The sequence below is a fragment of the Carcharodon carcharias genome, chromosome 22 (genome assembly GCF_017639515.1).
Source record: "Carcharodon carcharias isolate sCarCar2 chromosome 22, sCarCar2.pri, whole genome shotgun sequence".
Lineage (NCBI taxonomy): Eukaryota > Metazoa > Chordata > Chondrichthyes > Lamniformes > Lamnidae > Carcharodon > Carcharodon carcharias.
The window spans coordinates 46,346,666-46,371,790 of record NC_054488.1 but is presented as its reverse complement, the minus strand read 5'-3'; the positions used below and the strand labels follow the sequence as shown (position 1 = coordinate 46,371,790).

At 44.4% G+C, this 25,125-nt stretch overlaps 1 protein-coding gene across 1 annotated transcript; it reads left to right on the top strand.

Annotated features, from left to right (window-relative positions):
* Nucleotides 1-207: 207 nt before the first annotated feature.
* On the top strand, nt 208-3,277 carry pde6gb (phosphodiesterase 6G, cGMP-specific, rod, gamma, paralog b). Its single transcript, XM_041217155.1, has 3 exons — nt 208-369; nt 1,327-1,367; nt 2,150-3,277. The coding sequence occupies exons 1-3, from the start codon at nt 212-214 to the stop codon at nt 2,224-2,226; spliced, it is 276 nt and encodes a 91-aa protein (XP_041073089.1). The 5' UTR covers nt 208-211; the 3' UTR covers nt 2,227-3,277.
* The last annotated feature ends 21,848 nt before the right edge of the window (nt 3,278-25,125 follow it).

Sequence of the window (25,125 nt, the reverse complement as noted above, 5' to 3'; positions counted from 1 at the left end):
CCAGGGATTAAGATTAGCGTAAGCAGGGTCGCATTGATTGTTTGATAATCTTGGAAAGGTGAAGCAACATCCCTATATTTACCACATTATATTAACTGGCAAAGGTTTTGGTTTCTTTTGAAATATAGTACCCTAGTGAAGTGTGGCACCAAAAGCAATAATTATGGCAGCAAACCCCCTGGAAATCCAACCTAACTTGAAAGCACAAGAGATGGCTCTCTCTTTAGAACCACCAAAATCTGCGGGAGAAATTAAATCAGCCACAAGGATAACTGGAGGACCAGCAACTCCTAGGAAAGGACCACCAAAGTTCAAGCAAAGGCAAACAAGACAGTTTAAGAGCAAACCGCCAAAGAAAGGAGTACAAGGGTAAGAGGAAAAAAGAATACAGAAGCAAATTAACTAAAGAGGATGTAGCATTAGTAGAGTCATTGTGTAGAGGATATAGATGGAATGAAAGCTAAACTGAGTTTAGATATGGTATGCTGCCTAAGATGTGAAATGCATTGTAAAACAGTGATTTAGATTTTCTCAAAGGAAATAACAACTCTGCAACATTCTCACCTGCAAAATAAATAACATTAACTGACAGTTATGACTGGTGATGCTTTTCACTAAGTATGATAGATATACAATCATTTCCAATCAAGCACCCTTTCAACTGTGACCACAGACCTCCCGAGTTCTTGAATAGATGCTTTGACATTAGGCAGCTGTGTTTCAGTGCAAATGCCGGTGTGGGCATAAGAAAAGGAGCCGATTAAATCAAAATGCTGAAAACCGTATTCTAATATGCTAAGAATTCCCTCAATAAAACTTGCACATATTGGCATTCCTTCTAGTAGTGTACAGCTGGACTAGAATGTAGAGCACAACACTATGGAGTGGAAGAACACAAGTTGTAGCTTGTAATTTCTCCATACAATTTGCAAACCATTCTCAATGGTTCAAGGGATAAATGCACAACCTGACGTTTACTAATAATACAATGTAGAGAAGATTCCAATTCATATCTCCAGTCTCTGCTGAGACAGTTCATCTTGGCCAGGGCAGCAGATCAGCTAATACAGTTTTGCCTCAAGGCAATTGGAGTAATGGCAAGGAAAAATCAGCCAAGAGTTCCTACCCCCAATCACTATCCAGTCAATCCTGCTGGAAAGTGCACAGATGTGGTGGACACTGGATGAGGACAGAATCAGTTTTAGCTGTGATGCTATTCACAGTCAAGTAGCCAGTTGAAACTCAGTGCCTATTGATATAAGGAAGCTTTTGACTCATAGAGTAGTTTTTATGAGTTGCTAAATATCATTTCCGCCTCTCCCACAGGTTTGGTGATGACATTCCTGGAATGGAAGGATTAGGCACAGGTATGGCGATTTTATTTTCAAAAACAGTATTCTTTATTATTTTAGGCACATGTTACACATTAATATTGAATAGGCAGTTATTTCATAGCATACTGTCACCACATATAATACTAGTTAAGATAGGCTGCCCACAGATTCTACTGCAGTCACGCTGTACTGATAAATTACATTTTAAAAATGCAAAACGGATCATTATGGAAATAACAAAAAGCAACATATTACTTCAGACAAAACTGCTATTGACATGGAATATGTGTTAGGCAACCCTCGCTAATTCCATCCCCGTTAACCTCTGCTGAGTATTAGTGCTCTTCATGTGAGCTGCCGGGTGCCTTTATAGTTGTCAATATAAGATTGGAACACGTTCAATGATAATTATTTTCCTGTGAAAAAACTGCATGGTCTTTAATTACCATGTGCTGTAAAGTAATGCCTTTGTATAGTCACCCACTTTGACAGCTACCCAATTGAAGCTAAACCAAATTTTTCATATTAAGCTACTAAGGCTGTCAAAAAGGGTAAGACAGAATTTCTTTTTGTTGATAAAATTACACATTTTTGAATTGTCCACATTACTTACTATGGCAGCTACAATAAGTGAAATGCACCTTGTGCACTGAATAGTGAAAGACTATTCTGACTTTTGCCATTTTCTTGGCAGAGTGATCAATGGTCAACCTGGGCATAAAGGCTGAGCAAGATAAAGTTTTAAACACTTAAGTGATAACAGTAACACAGTGTTTACTGCACTCAGGATTAAATTGTTCTTTTTTGGTTTATAGATATCACTGTCATCTGCCCCTGGGAGGCCTTCAATCATCTGGAACTACACGAACTGGCACAATATGGTATCATTTGAAAGCAAGGACAGAATCCTGTGTACTTTTTTACTGTGCTCCTCGGAAGAGTTCCAAAACCTCCCTGCCCTCCCCAATCTATATCACCAGTGGCTTCAAAAGCAGAAATGAGGCCAGGCGTCAAGGTTGTGCAGACACAACTGCAAAGAAAAGCAGAATAGTAAAAACAAACTCTCCTTTTCAAACTCACATTTCCTTTGCAACCATACTTCACTTAAAACATGAAGGAATTTTCCTTAGATGCATCAATCAGAATTCTTGTCTCTTGTTATTACCAAAACTGATCATTTTTCCACTTATCTTCTTTGATCCAGTTTCCAAAAACGGTAGCTATAAACTGTACCTATGGACATATTGCACGTGTACTATTTTGCTTTTTCAAAATACATCTCTGTGGAAACATTATATGGCACATATGCAAATCCATTCTGATCATTTTGATTCTTTAAGCATTGAACTTTGTAGGAAAACTATGTATGTGTGTGATTCTGTAAATGCGCAAGGTGGAATTCAGAAATGCCCAAATCCCTCACACGTGCCTCCTTCTGAACAGGAGACTCACCCAATACAACACTGCATTCCTGCCAGTATCTATCAAGTTAAATTACGTTTTCTCTCTGACTTATAGGCATGCTCCTGTTTAAAATAGTTAAGCATTTGAACTTCCTCGTCCCCTCATCCCACATCCCACCCTGAAAATGAACTACTCAGGGACTCTTAGAAACGTTTAGGTTGCTAAGAGCTGTTTGTTATAAGAGCTTGCTGGTGAGTTGCGTGTTTTGTGGGTGAATGATTTTATTATTTAGTGTGATTACCCTTTAGCCAAGTTACCCGCATACTTTAACACGTTCTCAATTTATTCATTTTCATCTTTTGTTTCTTCCCATTGTTACTCATTAACCTTTCAATTTTATCCTTGTTGTAATTTAAATGTTAGCTTTTATATCTTTTTTTTATATTTTGTCTCACATCCTTCCATTTTTATGTGCTTGTCCCTTGCGTTGTTTGGTTTTACTTCACTGAATTCAAAATCTTCTTCTATCACCTCTACAGCATGCAGTTAATTTTTTTTCCCAAACTCCCCGTATGAATTGTTATTTCTCCTTTTCTGAATTACAGCTTCAGGAATTTACTTTTCTTGTGTACTGCTGCTGTGCAAACTTTTTTAAAACTACCGTAACTATGCAAAGTGAATGCTCCAATTTGCACTACTTCTTCAAAGCTTTTATTGTTTCATGTTTTTCTATTGTTTTTCTTTCCTGTAATATGCTAACTTCCTTTTTTCCTGTGTTTATCCATTCCTGAACATCACTTTGCTTTGCCTTTAATTTTGGGTGATTTCCTTCGTCTTCACGGAATACTCTATATCCTGTCAAACTATTAGCTTTTCCTCGCAACTTTACTCACCTCTTTTAGTTTATCGTTTTGAAAATACTAAAACTAAGACATTTCATCATATCTTCCTTCCTTTTGCTGTGTTTTTTTCTTAGCTAGTTTGGTCTTTTCTATTCATATATAATTCTGAGGTAAAACCAATAGAAGGAGGCATGTATAGGGAAGATCTGCAATGCAGTGTAGGGAGTATTAACAAAGACCTTGATGGTCCTTAGCATGTTTAAACCAAAACTTTGTCATCTGAAGATTAGGTGTTCTCTCTACAAGATATATCTAATAAAGCTTGAAAAAAAAAGGAATAAAGGTGTAATTTGTTTTTTCTTTTTTATTTTGTTTTAAAGCCTCAAATTCAGCCCCATACTACCCACACCCTTGTGTTATCCCAGCCAGAAACCACCGGCGCCCCGACCCCATTTATTTTAGTTAAGCCACAACGTAATAACCTAGAATCATGGGGTAAAGCGAAATGTAGGTTTCCCGTTCCCTTTACCAAACATCACCATTTTGCTGAAGTTGAAAGGGCCATTCGGTCCATCTTATTGGATGGGGACATTGCAAGATCACTAAATAGATAGGGATGAGGAAGACCAGTTATCCCATCCAGAAAGAATCGTTATCATCCTCATCACACCAGCCAATTCTTTAGGTTTTTGCCTCCACTAGCCTACCCGAAAGTCCACTCCCCAGGCTCCCTAACCAATCGGAGCAGGCCGACATGATGATGACCCACACCTCTCTATTTAAAGGAGCCCTATTAGGAGACAGAATGTAATGAGAAGAGAGAGAGCAAGCATAAGGCTCAATGTGGGAAGGCTGCCCAAATCCCAACCCCCCAGCCCCCCTCCCCACCCCTCCAGGTCTTTGGGGCATCAATAAAAGTCATCCTATGGGCTGTAAGGGTCCGGCAGAGAAACACAGCTCCCAGTAGACAAGGGGGAGGGGCCTGCCTCGGAAATTGAAGTAGGGAAGGTTGGAAATGGCTGAAGTGGTGAGCTGCAGGAGTGTGGTCCCTCGCTCATGGATACAGTGCCAAAAGAACTTCAATGATCTCATCAGGGCTGGAAAGGTGAGTGACACCCTACATTCAAATGGCAATCCCACACGCTGAATTCTTCACCTGCACAGCACTCTGCAGACCAAAACAACTTGCAGGTCTAGCCACTTGTCTATCTCAATGCAGCACCTAACATGTTCATCTGAACAGCTGACACTGACATTCACCTCCATCTCATTGCCATCTCACACCTATCCCTCACAGTCACCCTCCATAAATGTTTAAATGTTATCCATACATCCTCTAAAAATTTACCATTTCACACACTCTCTTTTCTCTCCTTGCAGGAGAGAGTGTAGAATCCCATGGAGACACAGAGGACCGGACTTAACTGTCCAGTCATAGCCCCTTAACTGCTGTGGAAGAGGTGATGCATATCCACAGAATTGCAAGTGCATGACCATTGGAGATAGAGAGATGGGGCTCTCCCAAATACATGGGGACAGAATTAGATATTACGTAGTGACAATGGCACATCACAATCATTCATGTTGACTTGATTTCACCAGCAACAGAAATCTGATCATCTACACAATAATGACTTTGAACTCTTTTCCTTTTCAGCTCTAACTTATGTCTTTCATTTCCCACAGGTCATTCAAGCTTGGCACAGGAGATTGTGCAAGTCTGAGGAGTACTCAGAGGAGGTTGTGCACTCCGAGGAAGCACCTCACATGACTCACGCGTACTCTCCACCAGCTCAGATACACACAGCTCAGTAGCTAGTCTGTCACATGGTGAGCCACACATCATAAGCAAGCAGATGTGGGTGCTAGAAACCAGCACAGCAATGGTGGGCTCAGGGTCATCCAAGCTCTGCTCAGCTTGACACAAATGCTGAGCCTCGAGGGTAGAGGTGGAGGGGGGGGGGGGGGGGGGGGGGTTGGTGGGGGGGGGGGGGGGGGGGGGGGGGGGGGGTGTGGTGGGGGGTGTGGCGGGGGGGGGGGGTCATTGACTATTATGAAGCAGCAACAGAAAATGTGTGAGTTTCTGTCAGCATTTCCAGAGGCACTGCACACCACTGGAGAGAGACTGGAGGAGCCTGTCTCTAGCAAGAGTACCATAATGTCTCAAGCCTTTGCACTGATTTCCACCTCCTTGAGCAAGTGGCCACCTGCCTGAAGCTTTATTCATGGCAGGCATACAAGTGCATGCTGGTCTTCACTAATGGCCTGCATACTCTGTTTGCCAGTTTAAATAGGATGGAGAAAAGAATGGATTGGCCATTCTGTGCCTCAGTGAAGTGCAGCAAAATGATCTCCAGCTCTTGGCAAGCAAAGAAGTGCCATGGTGGCCATTAGAGGGAAGTTGGAGAAAAGGCACATGGAAGTGAGAGCTCTGCTTAAGGCACTCCAACTCCTCCCCTGTTGTCCCATCCCTACCTGTGCTACCTTGTGCCCACTGGTTTGGTCTAGCCTGGGCAGGTGGAACCGTATGTGACAGAGTGCTTTTGGGCCCCAAAATCTAGAGGGCATGAGACATGAGATTCTTGGCAGTCAGAGCAGAGGAATGAGCAGACTACCTCTTGCTCTGCTAAAACCTCAGGGTTAGCACCAGGCGGAAGTAGTAAGAAACAAAAAGGAAAGGCTTCGTAGCTTCAAAAAAGAAATCACTTGAGTGCTTACGAGTATGTTTAAGAATCATGCGCATTATTTCAAGTTTCCATTGTCCAGTCATCTCCATTGTTACCTCTTGCCTGCCAAATAGCCATCAGCCTTAAGGACAATGGAATGACTGGAGTAGAAGTTGGGAAATGTGTGTGAAGAAGGTGACAGAATTATTAACTTCTATGGTGCTTTGAGTTGGGATAGGGTGGAGGGGGCAGTGGTTTGGCACTGGTGTTCCATATGGCTGCACATGCATGAGTCCATCACAGGCACCTCTGACAGCTAAGTGAATGGTTGCAGGCACCTCAATGACACCAGGCTTTCCGTCCTCCTGTCACACCTCCTCTCCCCTCACCTCCTTTGAGGGTACAGCATTGCCTTCACCCTCCTCCTCCTGCAACTCCAGAACTCTCTGCAGCCCAAAGTTGTTAATGGTTTGTTAATTGTATTGCTAGGATACACAGGGGAAGGGCATTGTTTAATTAAATACTTTGAAGATATATAAATTGAGAACCTTCTGTAACCAGTGGGCACTACCAGGGCTGGATTACTTCTTCAGCCTCCAAAATGATATTTTGTTTTCATTTAAGTTTCCTTGATATCCTTATCCTTTCGTTACAGTGACTCTCTAAGGGCCCGTCAATTTGATTCATTAGTCCAGTTAATTTCACTGGTGATCAAAAGGGTACAAATAGAGGTCAGCTGGGACACTGGATGTGTGGGGAGAACTATGAGATTGAACAAAGTCAATAAACTCTCTCTAAGTAAAGAACAGTTCTGCGTCTTTGTTTTGACTTCATCAACTGGCTTGGATTCTATTAACACAAGGCAGCAAACCGTTACCATTTGGTGGTGTCATTACCTTGCATACTGAAGGACATGCTCAGATTAGCACCTGAATCACATCTCCAGCAAGCCAATGGCTTGTTTTATGACTGTTCTTGTGCTCAGGTAGCACTGGTTGCCCCTTACCTGTGCATCAGCCGTAGAGCTACTCACGAGTGTCATCAGCCATACACTTAGTGGGTAGCCCTTGCCTCCAAGGGGCAATCCACTGACTCTGTTTGAAGGTGTGAAGTCCTGTGGGAGTTGTGATTGGCAGGATGAAGACACTATGCCAACTTCCAGGATGTCTTGCGCAGGCATGTATAAGTACCAGACAGGGATACTGGTGGTTGCCTACCAGCTGAACATTTATGGAATGGGATCCCTTTTGATTGACAAATACTCCTGGATGACCTGAGGGCTCCCTGATTGCCATACAGGTACTTTGTATGACTCTCAGGACTTGTGGGAATCCAATCATTGCAGCAAATCCAAGAGCTGTTTCATTCTGACTGACCTCATCAGTAATAAACTGGATGTAAATGGTAGTCCAGGCAAACATGACATTGGTCTTGTGGGAGATTACTTCTGGTTAGCAGATTGTGAAATCCTGCAGATATCATCAGCAGATCCCTGGAAAGAGCTGGAGGTAAATAAATTCAGGGCTCTGGTGACCTTGATGGTCGTTGGGAATACAATGCTTCCCTGGCTCTCTTGAAAAGGGGTCTTGCACAAGAAAGCTGCAGATTCAGCACTGACCTACTGAGAACATCCGAGTTTCCTGAGGCACTGTTGCTCAGTCATGTCCAAAAAGCTGATTCACTTTCCAAATACCCTGCATTGGATTTATCACTTGCTTCGAGCTGGAGCTCTGTGTCTATCCCCTCTATCCTGTGCAGCAGCAGGAAGCCGAGGAGAAGGCTCCTACTGCTCCTTGAGCTGTTGGTGTTGCTGGTGCTACTTTTCTGGTTCCTCAGCAAAGGCCCAAGGTCGAGCTGTATAAGCTGCTCCTATGGCTAGCAGAGAAGTGCAAATCAAAGTCAGGAAAGGTCCAAGATAGCAACAATGACCTCTGAAGTGTTGGTAATCCCCTCTCAAGCAGTGAAAGCACATTCTCAGAACAAGAACTGTGAGCAGAAGCATTTCACTTAGACAAGGAAGCAGCTTAAATGTTTCCTAGCCTGTCAATCCTTGCCGTACTCTCATCTTGTTGATTCTGGTGTGTGCGCTGCCATTTAAAGCCAGAATGCAGTGTTAAATCTTCATTTAAATATCACTTTACATATTATAATTGTTGACACAACAGCCCTATAGGGATGGGGAGTGGGTGGGTCTCCTGCCCATCCCCCCTCCAAACTCAGACTGGTTAAATGTGAAAGTGAGTGGGGCGGGATCGTGTAGGGTTTCTGACATGGGCCAGGATTTTATAGCCCCGCCATGGTGTGTCTCCCACTAGCAGATGTGGTGAGCCATTTAAATCTCTGTTCAGTTCGGCAGGACCCTAATATCCCGCCGGGCTGGAGGGGTTGCAAAATCCAAGCCATGCTGGCATATTTTTTGCTGTTTTGACTGCCTGCATGTTACAACTCCCAGCCCTGTCCAACTTGCAGGTAAAATTCCCCCCTATAAATGGAAATTCTATAGTAGTGAATGTGTCAAGAATGACTAAACTATGTCAAAAGAATAAGGAACCTCTCGTACCACGTTTGAACCAAGCGTAGACTCAATACAGCTGAAAATGATCCCTCATGTATAGAAACCACAGGCACACATACCTTTACAGACTTAATTTCAAGACAATGGCCGGAATCGTCCCCAGATTTGCGCTAAGCACAGTAGTGGACGGGAAAAAGGATGTTTTACTCGCTGGCCACAATGGCAAGTTTTCACGCCATGTCATCCCATTCCCACCTTGTTCGTTATCCATTCCCAGGGAACACGCCAGGTCGCTGGCAGGGCGTCCTCTCATTCATCCGCCCTGTCGTCACCTCAAGCCTTCAGTAAGCCAGTGCCTTATTTAAAGGCTGTCCCTTGCACAGAGCTAGCACTCTCTAAGAGATAGGAAGCTGTTGGGAACTGATGGCTGCCAATGGGAGGAAATGTGCTGCTCCCAGGTTTAGCAAGATCACCAATCCAGCATGGGAGATGGTGGCAACAGTAGTCAGTACCAAGTCCCTGCAAAAGAGGACAGCAATCCAGTTCAGGAAGAGGATGAATGGTCTCACCCGTTCCTCTAGGGTAAGTCACTCTTCTCGTCACTCTCAGCTCACACATTCACAAACCCATCACACATCCACAGGGATCTCACATCTCAAGGGGCAACACCACTAACCCTCACACATACCCCCATATCTCCATCGGGCTCATACCCTCTGGAGCTTGCATCCTGATCCCAGACATGGCTCTGCTCACCACACAAACATTCCATGCAGTGCCATGCTTCCTGCTCACACTCTCTCCATCTGTTTCCATGCAAGAGAAGCTGGCTCACAACAGCAGGGAAAGGCCCCAGGCTGGAGATGGAGTGGCCCTCATTAGGCCCCTCACTCACTTGGAGGTGTTTGCCATCGCGCTGACTAGTAAGGACGTGGACCATGCCAGCGGTGACAATGAAGTTGACAGTGAACACCCACATGAGGATCTTGCACCAACTCATCCCCCTCTCAATGCAACTTTGAGCGCTCTGTCTCCTGCTTTTGACTCTGCTGCCATGCACTAATTATACCTACTTTGGTTCATAGGGAGTTCTGCCAAACGACTGCCACCCTCAACCATTTCCATCCAGGTTCTCACCTCCAGTCAAGAGGACACATCCTTCACTGAAGATCTCGGAATAAGCAGCCTGGAAGACCCGTCACAGCGCTTACCCACACTCTCCACCAGCGCAGAGACACACACTTCGGTGAGATCTAGATCTAGAGCAGGCTTGAGTTCACAATCTGGTGGTCACCGCACAGACACATGTCCGCAGCAGGAGGAGGCAGGTTCAGCCGAGCTGCCCGGCACTCGGAGGATTGCTGGGGAAGAGGCGTCTGTGAGGTCCAAGTCAGATGACGAGCCTCCAGATTTAGACTTTGAACACATCGTGGAGAGTCAGCAGAAGGCAGAGGAATATCACACAGACCTGCTGGAAGCCCACAGCAGAGTGACACGCGAGTCGGAGGAGTGCGTCCGCCTGCTCTTTGATGAAGTGGTGCTCACACATACGCTTATGCAGGTCTCCACGGGAAGGATGGCGGATGCCATGGAGACCCTGGTCCAGCAGAACGCGGAGATGCATGCAGACCTGCGCTCCATCACAGTAGCCATGGGCGAGTTCCTGCAGTCGCAACGCGAGAGGGAAACGGGGCACCTCGGTGTCCCTCCAGGTGCACCTTCCTCTCAAGAAGTCAGGCCGGGGCCCTCGGGCACCCGAAGGGAGGAGGAGTGGCAGCTGAACACCCCTGGGTGATCCACTTAGGAATCTCAGAGGTTGCCCTCTCCCTCCAAGTCCCCTTTGCCTGTGACCCCCTCAACTGTGTCCTCTGCCTCAGCTCTCCAGAGGACACATGCCAAAGTCATCCGAGGCTTCAGGGCCAACCATTGCTCAAGCTGTCTTCACCCCTGCTGCGGATGTCAGGGCAGCACCTAGAATAAGTGCTAGAAAAGCTAGGAATTTCTGACCTCAAGTGGCTGCAAGGGTGAACACATTTTGTCACTTTATAATCTGAAAATATATTCACTTTCACTGAATAATGAGTAATGTTGTCTTTCAGCTTCATTTATAGGCTTCATGAATCATCCCCTGCATCTGCTCCCACTAGCAGTTCAGCTGCACATAGCTGGCTCTCAAGTGATTCTGGAGGGAGAAGTGTGTGTGTGATAGGGCCTTTCAGAGCCTCGTGCAAGCACTCTACCATGCACGCACACGGATCCTTCCTCCATCACACTCGTCTTAATGTCCCTAGCATTTTCAATGATGTCTGCTGGGGTTCTCTTTCAGTTGTCCATCTGAACTGACTTGTCTCTCCGCCCACCCACTGGTCACACTCCCATGCAGCACCTGTGCCCACCCAACACGGGACTCCTTTTGCTTTCGATTTTAGAAGCATAGTGGCTGTTAAGTATGTCTTAAGCTCCCCTGTCCTTTCCCCTCCTGCGGTCACCATGTCCTTTCCCCCATCACTGTTGTTCCCCTGGCATCATTTTCCACCTCTCCACCATCACCTACCAGCCAGAACCCTTTTCTTTCCGGGATGTCCAATTGAATGTGCACATTCCCTATCTATCCGAGAAACCCACCCCCATCCACATTGACCTCCCCAACCTCCTCCTTCCCAACCCCAGGGTCCGTGTCTGCTTCCAAGTCCCCACCAACCACCCTCGGCTTCCCTTCTACTGCTACCATCACACCCTCACTCCCCTACCCTACAGGCTCACTCAGCCCTCTCTCTGTCTCAGCATTTCCTCCTACCATGCCCACCCTGAGTTCGCTCTCCAGGAGGCAGTCATCGACTCCACAGACCACTCCCTTGCATGTTCACCTGGACATTCCCCCCTTACTCCTTCTTCCACCCTTACTCCTTCCCCCACCCTTACTCCTTCCACCCCCTAACTCCTTCCTCCCCCCGAATTCCTTCCCCCCTCTGAACTCCTTCCCCCTTCTGAACTACTTCCCTTAAACCTTCCTCCCCCCTTACACCTTCCTCCTCAGTTGCCGCATTCTCCCCCTTACACCCTCCTCCCCCTGTCCCCCTGTACTCCTCTCCCTCCCCCAACCTCACACCCCCGACACCATCGCTGCCCCTCCCAACCTCACCACCCCTCAACTCCCCACCCCGGCACACCTTCCTCTCCCAGTCAAACATAGATCTTCCCCTCCACCCCCTTGATGATCATCAGTAACAGACCATGGCCAAGAACCTGATGTTCTGAAGCAGATGGCAGGCATCAATGGTGACCTTCCAGCTTCCATGAGCTGCTTCGCGGCTGAGCCAAGTCCATCACAATCCACCTAGTTTGCGATGCACGTGTTCCTCCAGGGTCTGGTAGCTGTAGGGCTCTAGCACCTTCTGCTCCTTGGATGTCCACGATGTGAGCAAGGCCCTAATGGTAAGTCCCGACTTCTGCACACCACCAGATGTGTTCTGGGCCGGCATGTTTTCCCGCCAAAGTGGGCGGTAGATTTGACATGGTGGGGGGATGATTCCGGTGAGCAGGGCTTATAATTAGATGCAGATATATTAAAATGACATTCCAGATGTGCAGCGGTGGAGAAGGCTGCCCGCCATTGACGGGCAGAGCGGACGATCGCAAACTGGTTTCACGGTGGAGTGAAACCGATTTTTGAACTTCCTGCCATATTGTCCGCCATGATGCCCAACACCAACAGGGACGGAACATTCCGGCCAATGATTAAAAACTCAGGTCGAGGGAAACAAGTATGGGAGCCATCAGAGCAGGTAAGCCTTTATTCGAATCTGCAGCAACTGTGAATATCTGAGGCAGCAGGAAGGTTAACACATTGTGTAAACAGTAATTACATGTACTTTAAAAAATGTGACCTGAGTTCATAAAGGTCAGGAAGCGGTTGAATCACAACAATATGTTTAGTCTAGAGAGAGTAAGGTGGAAAAGGAATTCAGAGCACAGAAAGGAACAGGAAGCACAAATCAAACAGGGTAATCAGCTACAAGGGTCAAGGGTTTGTAAGGGAACATGCCAAAGGAAGGACGCTTCTTATCCCAGAGGAGACAAAGCTTCCTATGAGCATTAGTGGTGAACAGTTGTTTTTCAGACTGAAGGGAAACATGGAGTGATATCCCTCTGGGGTTGGTGTTGGGAGCACAGCTCTTTTGATATATATTAATAACCGGAACTTCAGGATACGTAGAATAGAGTCAGAATCTTAGAAATTTGCAGCACAGAAGTAGGCCTTTCCACCCATTGTCTCCATGTCGGCCATATAGATCTATTCAAACTAATCCCACTTTGCAACTCGGTCTGTATCTTGGTAGGTTACAGTGCTTCAAGTGCATTTCCAAATGCTTTTAAAATGCGTTGAGGGTTTTTGCCTCTACTACCATTTCAGACATGAATTCCAGACTCCCACCATCTTCTGGGTGAAATATTTCTCCTCAACTCCATGCACTCAATTACTTTAAATCTATACCCCCTGGTTTCTGATCTTTCTGGTAGTGGAAACAGATCCTTCCTGTCCACCTCATAATTTTATACGCCTCAATTAAATCTTCCTTCAGCCTCCTCTGTTCCAAATCAAACAACCGCAATCTATCAAGTATTCCCTCTAGCTAAAAAATTCTATTCCTGGCAACATCCAGGGGCTCATGATCAGGAGACTATGTTTGAGAAGGAGACCAAGTAAGTAACGAATTAGGTTTACGTGGGAATTCGGTGCACGAGGGAAAGAAGTACTTTAAGTAAGGTTTATTGCAACTCATGAAGTGTGTTAAGTATTAGTCAGACTTATCAGTACTAGTACAATTTATCAGTAGTCGTAAGGGTTATTAAGTTAAGGCCAAACAAAATTAATATAAGTAAATCAAAGTAAAATAAAGTTAGCATAAGTGAAATAAAGACATGGCAGGGCAGCTTGGTCACAAGGAATGCATGGCCTGTATGATGTGGGGAGTCATGGACACTACCGGTGACCTAGATGACCACATTTGCAGGAGGTGTCACTATCTGCAGGAACTCCAGGTTTGGGAACTTGAGCTGTGGCTGGAATTACTGTGGCGCATCCGTGAGACTGAGAGGTACAAGGATAGCACGTTCAGAGAGGTGGTCACACTGCAGGCTAGGAGCACGGAGGCAGAAAGGGAATGGGTGATCGCCAGACTCGATGGGCCAAATGGCCTAATTTCTGCTCCTATGTCTTATGGTCTTATGGTTATGGTCTTATGTTCTACAATAGATGTACCTTGATCTACGGCACAAAAACCCAAAGGGAAAAATAAATCAACTGTGGTTAATGAAATAAGTTAAAGATTGCATTAGATCAAAGGCTTATATGGATGCCAGAAAAAGAGGTAAGCCTGAGGATTGGGAGCAATTTAGAACCCAGCAAAGGAGGGCCAATAAACTGATTAAGAAAGGGGAAAGAGAGTATGAATGCAAACTAGCAAGGAACATAAACGTGAATGGTAAAAATGTCTTTAGGTATGAGAAAAGAAAAAGGTTAGCTAGGATAAATGTGGGCCTATTACAGTTGGAGACAGGAGAATTTATAATGGAGAACAGGGAAATGGTGGAGAAATTAAACAGTTACTTTGCATCAGTCTTCATGGAAGAAGATACAGAAAATCTCCCAGAAATACTAGGTGACCAAGGGACTTGTGAAACTGAGGAACTAAAAGAAACCTTTTTCTTTTCATATACCTAAAGACATTTTTACCATCCACGTTTATGTTCCTTGCTAGTTTGCATTCATACTCTCTTTCCCCTTTCTTAATCAGTAAACAGGCAGTACTTGAAAAGTTAACTGGTTTGAAGGTTCTTAAATCCCCTGGACCAAATGAGCTTCATCCCAGAGAAGGAGGTGGCTAAATAGATTATGGCTGCATTTGGTGGTTATCTTTCAAAATTCTATAGATTCTGGAATGGTTCCTGTGGACCAGAGAGTAGCAAATATAACCCACTATTTAAGAAGGGAGGAAGAGGGAGAATGAAGAAGTACAGACCTGTTAGCTTGACATCAGTAAAAGGGAAAATATTAGAATCTGTTATAAAGGATGTGATAACTGGGCATTTAGAAAAGAATGGTAAAATTAGGCAGAGTCAGCATGGATTTATGAATGGGAAATCATGTTTGACAAACTTGTTGGAGTTATTGAGGATACTACTTGTAGCATTGAAAATGGAGAACCAGTGGACGGGATATATATTGATTCTTCAGAAGGCTTTTGACAAGGTCCCACACAGGAGTTAGTAAATAAAATTAGAGTGCAAGGCATTGGGGGAAATATATGGATCGAGAATTAGTTGACAAACAGAAAACAGAGAGTAGGAATAAACAGATAATTCTCAGGATGGCAGGCTGTTACTAGTCGGGTACCACAAGGATCAGTGCTGGGTCCACATATCTATATAAATTATTTGGATATGGGGACCAATTATAATTCCAAATTTGCTGATGACACCAAACTGGGTAGGAATATATGTTGTGAGGAAGATGCAAGGAGCCTTCAAGAGGACTTAGGAAGACTAAGTGAATGGGCTAGAACATGGCAGATACAATATAATGTGAATAAGTGGGAAGTTATTCACTTCGGTAGAAAAAACAGAAATGTAAAATATTTCTCATATGGTAAGAAGTTGGGACAGTGTCCAAAGGGACCTGGGTGTCCTTGTTCATGAGTCACTAAAAATTAGCATGCAGGTGCAGCAAGCAATTAGGAAGGTAAATGATATGTTGGCCCTCATCGCGAGAGGATTTGAGTACAGGAGTAGGGATGTCTTGCTGCAGTTATATAGAGCCTTGGTGAGACCTCACCTGGAGTATTGTGTACAATTGTGGTTCCCCTTATCTAAAGAGGGATATACTTGCCATAGAGAGATTGCAAAGGACATTCACCAGATTAATCCCTGGAATGGTGGGATTGTTTTATGAGGTGAGATTGAGGAGACTGGGTCTGTATTCCCTAGAGTTTCTAAGAATGAGGGGTTGACCTCATTAAAACTCACAAAATTCTTACAGGGCATGACAGGGTGGATGTAGATAAGATGTTTTCCCTGGCTGGTGAGTCTAAAACCAGGGGACACAGTCTCAGGAAATAAGACTGAGATGAGGAGGAATTTCTTTACTCAAAGGGTGGTGAATCTTTGGAATTCTCCACCCCAGAGGGCTGTGGAAGCTGAATCATTGAGCATGTTCAAGACAGAAATTGATAGATTTCTGGAGACTAATGACATCAAGAGATATAAAGATTGTGCAGGAAAGTGGTGTTGAGTTAATGATCTAATTGAATGGTGAAGCAGCCTCGATGGGCCTATGTTCCTAAATCTCCTCTGTACCTTCTCTAGTACGATTACATTCTTCCCGTAATGTGGTGACTAGAATGCTATACAGTACTCCAGCTGTGGCCTAATGGGTATTTTATACAGTTCCAGCATAACTCCGTGCTTATATGTTCTGTCTCTTGACTAATAAAGAAAGGTATCACACGCACCTTCCTAACTATCTTATTTACTGGTCCTTCTACCTTCAGGGATCTGAAGACATGTATGCCAAGGTCCATCTGTACCTCTACGCTCTCAACCATTTATTGTATACTCCCTTTCTGTATTTGCCCTCCTCAAATGCTTTGCCTCACACTTCTTCAGGTTGAATTCCGTTTGTCACTTTTCTGCCCATCTGTCCAATCCATTGATATCTTTCTGTAATATTCAACTTTCTTTTTCACTATCAATCACACAGCCAATCTTTGTATCAAGCCACCTACACTTATGTTTAAACAATTGATACAAACCAAGAATAGTAAGAGAACCCAGTCCTGAGCCCAGTGGAACCCCAGGGGAAGTAGCTTTCCAGTCATAAAACACCCATCAACCATTACTCTTTGCTTCCTGCCATTGAGCCAATTTTGGATCCAATTTATTACTTGCCCTTGGACCCTGGGAGCTTTCATTTTTCTGACCAGCCCACCATGTGAGACCTTATCAAAACCCTTGCTAAACTCTATGTAGACTATATCAAATGTACCACCCTCATCAACCCTCCTTGTTAAGTCCTTAAAAAGTTCAATCAAGTTAGTCATACTCAACCTTCCCTTAACAAATTCATGCTGACTGTCCTTGATTAATCTGTGACTTTCTGAAATGCTGTGTTATGTTATTCCTCAGAACTTTTTTCAATAATTTGCCCACCACTGAGGTAAGGTTGATTGGCCTGTAATTCCTCGGACTATCCTCATCTCTATTTTCAAACAACAGCAGAGAGTTAGTAGTCCTCCAATCCTCTGGCATCATTGCCTGTAGCCAGGCGGATTGGAAAATGATGAGCAGAGCATCCACTATTTCCTGCCTTTCTTTTCTTCATAGCCTGGCGTACAGGTCTGGCGACTACTTTAAAAATGCCAAACTGCTTGATATTTCCTTTCTGAATTTGTTTATCCCATCCAACACTTCACAATTCCCCTTAACTACAATGTTAGTATTGTCCCCTCTTTTGTTAAAACAGACACAGAGTATTCATTAATAACTGCAGGTATCTTCCACCTCCACACACAAGTAATAAGCCCTACTCTTTCCTACAACATCCACAGTATTTTGCTTCTATTCTTTCCTTTCAGTCATAGTAGTTCTACCTGTACCTTCAGCTCCTTATTCACTAGACGCCTAATATTGAAGTATATACCATCAAGCATCGCCAAACTCTTTGTTGTCTATTTTTTATCACTTGTTTCCTCTGCCTTCAACATTTGCTGACTAATTTTCTACCTTCTATTTCCAGCTTTGCTTCTCTGCCATATGAATCTCCACTCAGGTTCCCATCTCTCTATCAAGCTGGTTTAAACCCTCTCAAACAGCACTAGCAATATCTATGCAATGGTATTTGTCCCAGCCTTGTTCAGGTGCAATCCATCTGGCTTGTACAGGACTCAGAACATGTCCCACTTCCCCAGGAAGCTGAAGCCCTCTGTCCTGCACCATTTCTCCAGCTATGCATTCATTTGTATTATCCTCCTACTTCTGTACACACTTGCACATGGTACCATGAATACTCTGGAGATTACTGCTTTTGAGGTCTTGCTTGCTAGCCTATACCTTAGCTCCCTAAAATCTGCCTGCAGGACCTCATCCCTCTTTCTACCTATATAATTGGTACATCCGGTTGTTCACCCTCCCACCTCAGTGTGCTCTGCAACTGCTCAGTGACATCTTTGATCCTAGTACTAGGAGTGCAACGCATTATCCTGGAGTCAGATCATCGGCTGCAGACAGGCCTGTCTATTCTTTCAATTATTGAAGCCCCTATCACGATTGATATACTGACCTTCCACTGCCCTCTGACCACTCCCCACCCTTATGCAGCTGTTGTGAGTTTGCTTCAGGTTGAACTCCTCAGAGGAATCATCACCCTCACCACTATTCAGAACTAAATGCCAATTATAGAGCAAAGTGTACTTGTGGGATTCCTGCACTACCTGCCTGGTCCTTTTTGTCTGTCTAGTAGTCAGTCATTCCTTGTCTGCTTGCACTTTCTTAGAGTTGTGGTTGACCACTTGCTGGAATGTGTAACCATGTGGCTCTCAGCCTTGTGGATGCACTGCAGCGGTGTCAAAGGCTGCTTAAATTCTGAAATCTGGAGCTCGATCTCCTCCAGCTAATGACACTTGCTGCTCATATGGTTGTAAAGACAGGAGCGGTGTCTTGAACTTCCCACATGGCACAGGATGTGTATTTATGGGTAATGGCAGCTGGTGACATTTAAATTCAGTTAATAAAATCGAGAATATAAAACTAGTCTCAGTAATAGTGACCATGCGTCGATTGTCATAAAAGCCTTTTAGTTCAGTAATGTCCTTTAGGGAAGGAAATCTGCCATCCTTACCTGGTCTGGCCTACATACAGACCCGCAGCAATGTGTTTCACTCTTAACCGCCCTCTGAAATGGCCTAGTAAGTCACTCAGTTCAAGGGCAGTTAGGGATGGGCAACAAATGTTGGCCTTGCCAGCAATGCCCACATCCCATGAAAGTTCTGTTGAACGTTTTTTTTAATTTTTGAGGTGCCCTGCCCTGAATGAATTAAACTATGAATTAAACTACTGTCTAAACATAGAGAAATAAACTTAATATTTGTCTCTAATATGGGCAAAAGGAACTTGCACACACCAGCTACTCACTAATCAGCTTCTTAGTTTTGTTGTGCTGACACAACTGTAGGTGCATTTTACCCCTTTCCCTGACACTCAGGCTTCCTTACCTCAGTCTAAATTTATTCATAGATTCTTTTTAACTTTCAGGTTTTCTAACTGTTTGTCAAACACAAACTACTAAAAACACTAACCAATGAACTTAATACTTATCTGTAACTTACCTGTGCCCCTCAACAATCTGTGCTGATGGTTACATCACTTTCTGAGTTTTTCCGTCTGTTTCTCCCTTGTCTGCTGCTCTGCTCCAGGTAGCCTTTGCAGCTGTTGACTTGGGCACATTGTTTAAACTTGTGGCTCTGCTCCTGATAATTGCTGCCTGCTCTGTTTAAGTCTGCTGCTCCACTTCTCTAGCCTCGCACTTCAGGTGAAATGAAACTCAGAAATGTAACGAACAGTGAGAAGTTAGTAACAAATTTCATGAGAATAAGACAGACTTGTGAAATGGGCAAACACATGGCAGCTAAAATTTAGCACAGGGAAGTTGGAAGTGATTCATTTTGGTAGGAAGAATGAAGAGAGGCAATATAAACTAAATTGTAGAATTTCTGATGGGATGTGGGAACAGAGACACCTAGTGGTGTATGTACACAAGACTGAAGCGGATAGGACAAGTTGAGATATAAAAAAGCCATTCAAAAGCATTCTTGGCTTTATTAGTAGAGGCCTGGGGGAATTTTACCCCACAAAAATGATTGGGTTGCATTCAGGTTAGATGTTAATTTTTTTAAAAATCTGAACCTTGAACCCAAACTGCCTCCAATCTGCCCATTTCCGGGTTTTACGGAGTTGGGCAAAGGCAAGGCAGCCAATAGGATCCCAGGAGGTGGGCTGGCAATTAAAATATTTTAATGAGGCTGGAAGCCTCTGGTTAAACCTGTTTTGGAGGTTTTGCAGTGGGCAGCCAAGTTTCCCGGGCAGCTGAGGTAAAGTGGAGTTTCAGGGAGAAGGTAAGTGACTTTAGAGCACTGCTTCAGGGCCAGGAGGAGCAGCATGCTTTCTTCAAACCCTCTAAGCATCCACTATCAATTGCCTTATCCCGCCTCCCACACAAAGGTCCCTGGGTTCCAGGATCAGTGCCCCGCCCCCGGGGACTGGTCCACCCCATGGAGTCAGAGATCAGACTCCACTTCTCAGGAATTGAACCTTCCCTCCCCCTCCCTTCACACTGCAGTGTTGGGGGAAGAGTCTAACTGGTCCTCTAACCTCCTCCAGAGTGTTCCCTGCCTGACTGTCAATCAGGCTCACTTCTGGTCAGGGAACCTTTCAGGTTTTCTAACCAAATCTCTGCCTCCTGCCATTCCTCTGCCCATATAACTCATCCATGTCAATATGCAAGCTATGGAGTACAAAGCAAGGAAGTTGTGCTGAACTTTTATAAAACACAAGCTGAAGTTTTGTTCCCAGTTCTGGGCACCACACTTTTGGAAGGATGCCAACATTTTAGCGAACATACAGAAGGGACTTACCAGAATGGTACGAGGGATGAAAGACTTCAGTTACACGGAAATACTTGAGAAATCAAGGTTGTTCTCTTCAGAGTATAGTTTAAAAGGAGATTTAGTAGCAGTATCCAAAATCATGAAGTGTTTTGATAGAGAAAATAAGGAGAAATTGTTTCTCTTGGCAGAAGGTTCTGTAACCAGATGACACAAATTTAAGGTAATTGGCAAAAGAACCAGAAGCGACATGAGGAAAATAAATTGTACACAATGAATTATGATCTGGAATGCACTGCCAGAAAGGGCGGTGGAAGCAGATTCAATAATAACATTTAAATGGGAATTAGGTAAACTAGTGAAGAAGGAGAATCTGCTGAGCTATGGGACCAATCAGATAGCTCTTTCCAAGAGCCAGCACCAGTGCAAAGGCTAAATGGCCTCCCTCTGTGCTGTATCATTCTAAGATTCTATGGTTATAAAGAGTAAATGTATACTCAAAGTGAATGAGTTCAGCATACTAATGTATGATGTGTTAGGAATCGGAAATAGTTTAAGTAAGTTATATTTGTATTTTTGTGGGTGTTAGGAATGAGTTTTAGCTTTAAGTTTAATTTGTATTTCTGTATTTGTGTGTTAAAAAAGGGAGGAACTTGAGTTTTGGTTTCACTTTATAAGATGCCTACAGTTTACGATTCTTGAAGGGAAGTTAAAACAAACAATAGGTAGAAAACTCTGGCTGTTGCCCAGAGAAAGGGATCCACAGAGACAGAGAGAATCAGAAAAGTAGGTTCAGTTCAGTTAAAAGGAGTTGCCAGGGGAAGCAACACAGGAGAGGGACAGGTAGTAAGTCCCAAACTAAAGAAGAAGCCAAAATCAGGGAGTAGAACAGGAGAAAGGTCCCAAGAAGACGTTCTAGTCAAAGGAAAAGAACAGGACTCTGAAAAAGATCCTGTAAGCAAAGTTAAGAGTAAAGAGCAGAAGAAGGCTCCAAGCTTAAAGGGAGAAAGTTGCAGGATGCAGACTTAAAGCAAAATAGGATTGCAAGAAGCCAGAAGACCCAAGGAGACAGCTGAAGGTCTGTAACTCCTTAGTAGGGGCATGTGAAGTAGAGGTGTTCCATTGGCACAGCTGAGTATCTCAGGGAGAGTGTGTGGAATGCAAAGCTTGAATGCATGTGGTGATCCAGGGGAGAGGAACATCGGAAGAAGAGTTTGAAACCCTGGAGGCAGACCCTTATGGAAGGCATCCAGGAGAAAGTGTCGTTTGGGAGAATATTCCACAAAAGGCTCTTTGAGAGTGGAGATTGGAAACCCTCATGTGAAAGATGGAGTTAATTGAGATTGATTGGCTCAGGATATGACAAGTGTCTGGGGGGGGGGGGGTGGGGTGGTGGGGGGGATGCTGATGAGGGGTCCATTGCATCTGTTTGGGGTGGCATCTGTCACTTGGTTTCAGAGTGCGGTGTCTGACCACAGGTCACCTATTAGTTTACATGGACTGTGTACTTCCTGTGAACATTAGAGAATAAGATAGCTTTTGTAACTTGTGTTATCCTTACAAATCTGTATATATCTGTAAAGGTATAGTTGTGGGTGAAGGGGTATTGCAATATAGTTCATCTTTTCTTGTTTAATAAATGTTTTATTCCTTTGTTAAAATTTCATCAACTGACTCTTGTGACTCTGTTCAGTAGCCACTCTCCACGTTTCTAAACAAAAAATAAAAGTTAGGATCTATCAAGCCAGTTTCCACCCTGGGATCTGACTTGTCCAGTAGTAACATCAGCTGGGATGATAACAGATGCAAAACTGACAACTAAAGAAATAAAAAAAACTTACGGAAAGTTTTCCTCTAAAAGCAAAAATTATAAGTTTGTCTTAAATGAATTACCTTTTGCGAAAAAAATGAAGATCAATGGTTAAAAGTGACGACCCAACTTTCCACAATATTTTTTACAAAGTGAAAAATAGAAATGGATACCTAGAGACTGTTCTTGAAACACAGTCACCAGCAACTTGCATTCCAGTTGAATGTTTCTGGTTAATGGCAGAGTTTATGCAAACCCAGTGTTGCTGGTTTGTGGCACTGCTACAAATACCTAGGCTAGGCCATTTCAGAGGGCAACTGTCCTGGGGCCCATAGAAAGGAATGGGATGGCTGACGCCAGCAACAACAGAAGCTGCTTGGTGCCAAAGACATGTACAACGTCAACCTTCACCAAGGGGGTAGATGGTAAGTGTGAACTTTACACTGATTTAAAAATGTTTGTGAGCCTCGTGACAACAATCTAGCATTTCCCATCACTCAGTATAATGAGTTAGTTAAAATGCCATCATAAGCTGGTTAAAATAGAATTGCACAGCTGCACACACAAGGATTGACTCATTTGCCGCACTCGGTCCATACATACAATGATCTAATGCTGGGAAGTCAAACAGCACCACCCACACAGCTATTTCTGAATGCAAAGGGAAAAGCGTCCTGTGGGAATTCAGGATGCAGCAGTAAGTCATCAGAATATTGTATGCCTGCTGATGAAGACAGTCTGGTGAAATTTCCTAGCTGTGACCAGTAAAGAACCCACAATCACTAGCCATTCAAGAGGAACGCTTGTCACCATCTTCTCAACAAAGCTAAAGGCTGGCGGTGAATCTGGTGACGCGCCAGCTTTGCCCACCTTGAAAAAACAAACAAGAAGAAAAGCTGTAGGAGATGGTGTGAAGAGGTTTAACATTCTTCATGGCACCAAACTAAGAAACCGAGCTGGTCCGGCAGCTGCAGTGATCACTCAAGGCAGCTGTTTTTACCACAGCTTCGTTTTGCTGCCAGTGACCATCGGGGTGAGGAGGATGGATGAACGAAACTAAACTAAACTCCCCTAAACTATTAAGGCAAATTTTCTTTCCGATGCTTAGTTTTGGCACCGGTGGAGGGTGGAGTCATAAGGAATGTGAGTGGACAGGGAACTCAGAACACCGCAGTTAATTCTTTAGCACATGCTCCTGTGATGGCGCACATGGTCAGGCTCCCTCTAGTGCTTGAGCTAAAGAAGCACAAACAAAGAGTTTAAAAAAAGAGATTAAATGTCTTTTCAGTTTTGAAAATCTAATCCAGAATGACAGAATAAAGATGTTCCCGCTTTCAACATTAGAAGGAGCTCAGTGAAAGGAGCCTCATCGGTTCCAATCTAGTTTCCACCATTTTCACAGGCGTGAAACAAAATGAAACGTTATTCTCTTCACTGTAGTACAGCACATCTCAAAAATAAATTCACAAGTTGACTCTGCCAAACATTCTGAACTCTATAGTGGAGAGGTCCGGCTCGTAAAAGTAGTTTTTAAACATTAATTTCCATCCTATCATTCATCTTTTACCACAGGAGCGGATTTACAATGAAACACACCTCAGCGCGGCCCCCCCAAACGACAGGAGGGGAGGGGGGTACAAAATGATGAGTGGGTGCTGAACTGAAGTGTTTCAGCAGAGACGCTAAACTGTCTGCTGAGCAGGAAGCAAGTACACCAAGAGATAGAGTGCGACTCAGCCAGTGCTCCCAAGTCCTACAGTGTAGGACAAAAACAGAATTACCTGGAAAAACTCAGCAGGTCTGGCAGCATCGGTGGAGAAGAAAAGAGTTGACGTTTAGAGTCCTCATGACCCTTCCACAAAACTGAGCGAACATAAGGAGAGGGGTGAAATATAAGCTAGTTTAATGTTGGGGGAAGACAAGTTGGGGAGGGGGTTGGTGTGGTTGCAGGGACAAGCAAGCAGTGATAGGAGCAGATAATCAAAAGATGGGGGTACGGTGGAAAGACTAGCGGGGCATAAAAGATTTAAAAATAATGGAAATAGGTGGGAAAAGAAAAATCCATATAAATTATTGGAAAAAATAAAAGGAAGGGGGAAGAAACAGAAAGGGGGTGGGAATGGAGGAGGGAGTTCAAGATCTAAAGTTGTTGAATTCAATATTCAGTCCAAAAGGCTGTAAAGTGCCTAGTCGGAAGATGAGGTGCTGTTCCTCCAGTTTGCATTGGGCTTCACTGGAACAATGCAGCAAGCCAAGGACAGACATGTGGGCAAGAGAGCAGGGTGGAGTGTTAAAATGGCAAGCGACAGGGAGGTCTGGGTCTTTCTTGCGGACAGACCGCAGGTGTTCTGCAAAGCGGTCGCCCAGTTTACGTTTGGTCTCTCCAATTTAGAGGAGCCCGCATTGGGAGCAACGAATGCAGTAGACTAAGTTGGGGAAATGCAAGTGAAATACTGCTTCACTTGAAAGGAGTGTTTGGGCCCTTGGACGGTGAGGAGAGAGGAAGTGAAGGGGCAGGTGTTGCATCTTTTGCGTGGGCATGGGGTGGTGCCATAGGAGGGGGTTGAGGTGTAGGGGGTGATGGAGGAGTGGACCAGGGTGTCCCGGAGGGAACGATCCCTACGGAATGCTGATAGGGGGAGTGAAGAGAAGATGTGTTTGGTGGTGGCATCATGCTGGAGTTGGCAGAAATGGCGGAGGATGATCCTTTGAATGCGGAGGCTGGTGGGGTGATAAGTGAGGACAAGGGGGACCCTATCGTGTTTCTGGGAGGGAGGAGAAGGCATGAGGGCGGATGCGCGGGAGATGGGCCGGACACGGCTGAGGGCCCTGTCAACGACCGTGGGTGGAAAACCTCGGTTAAGGAAGAAGGAGGACATGTCAGAGGAACTGTTTTT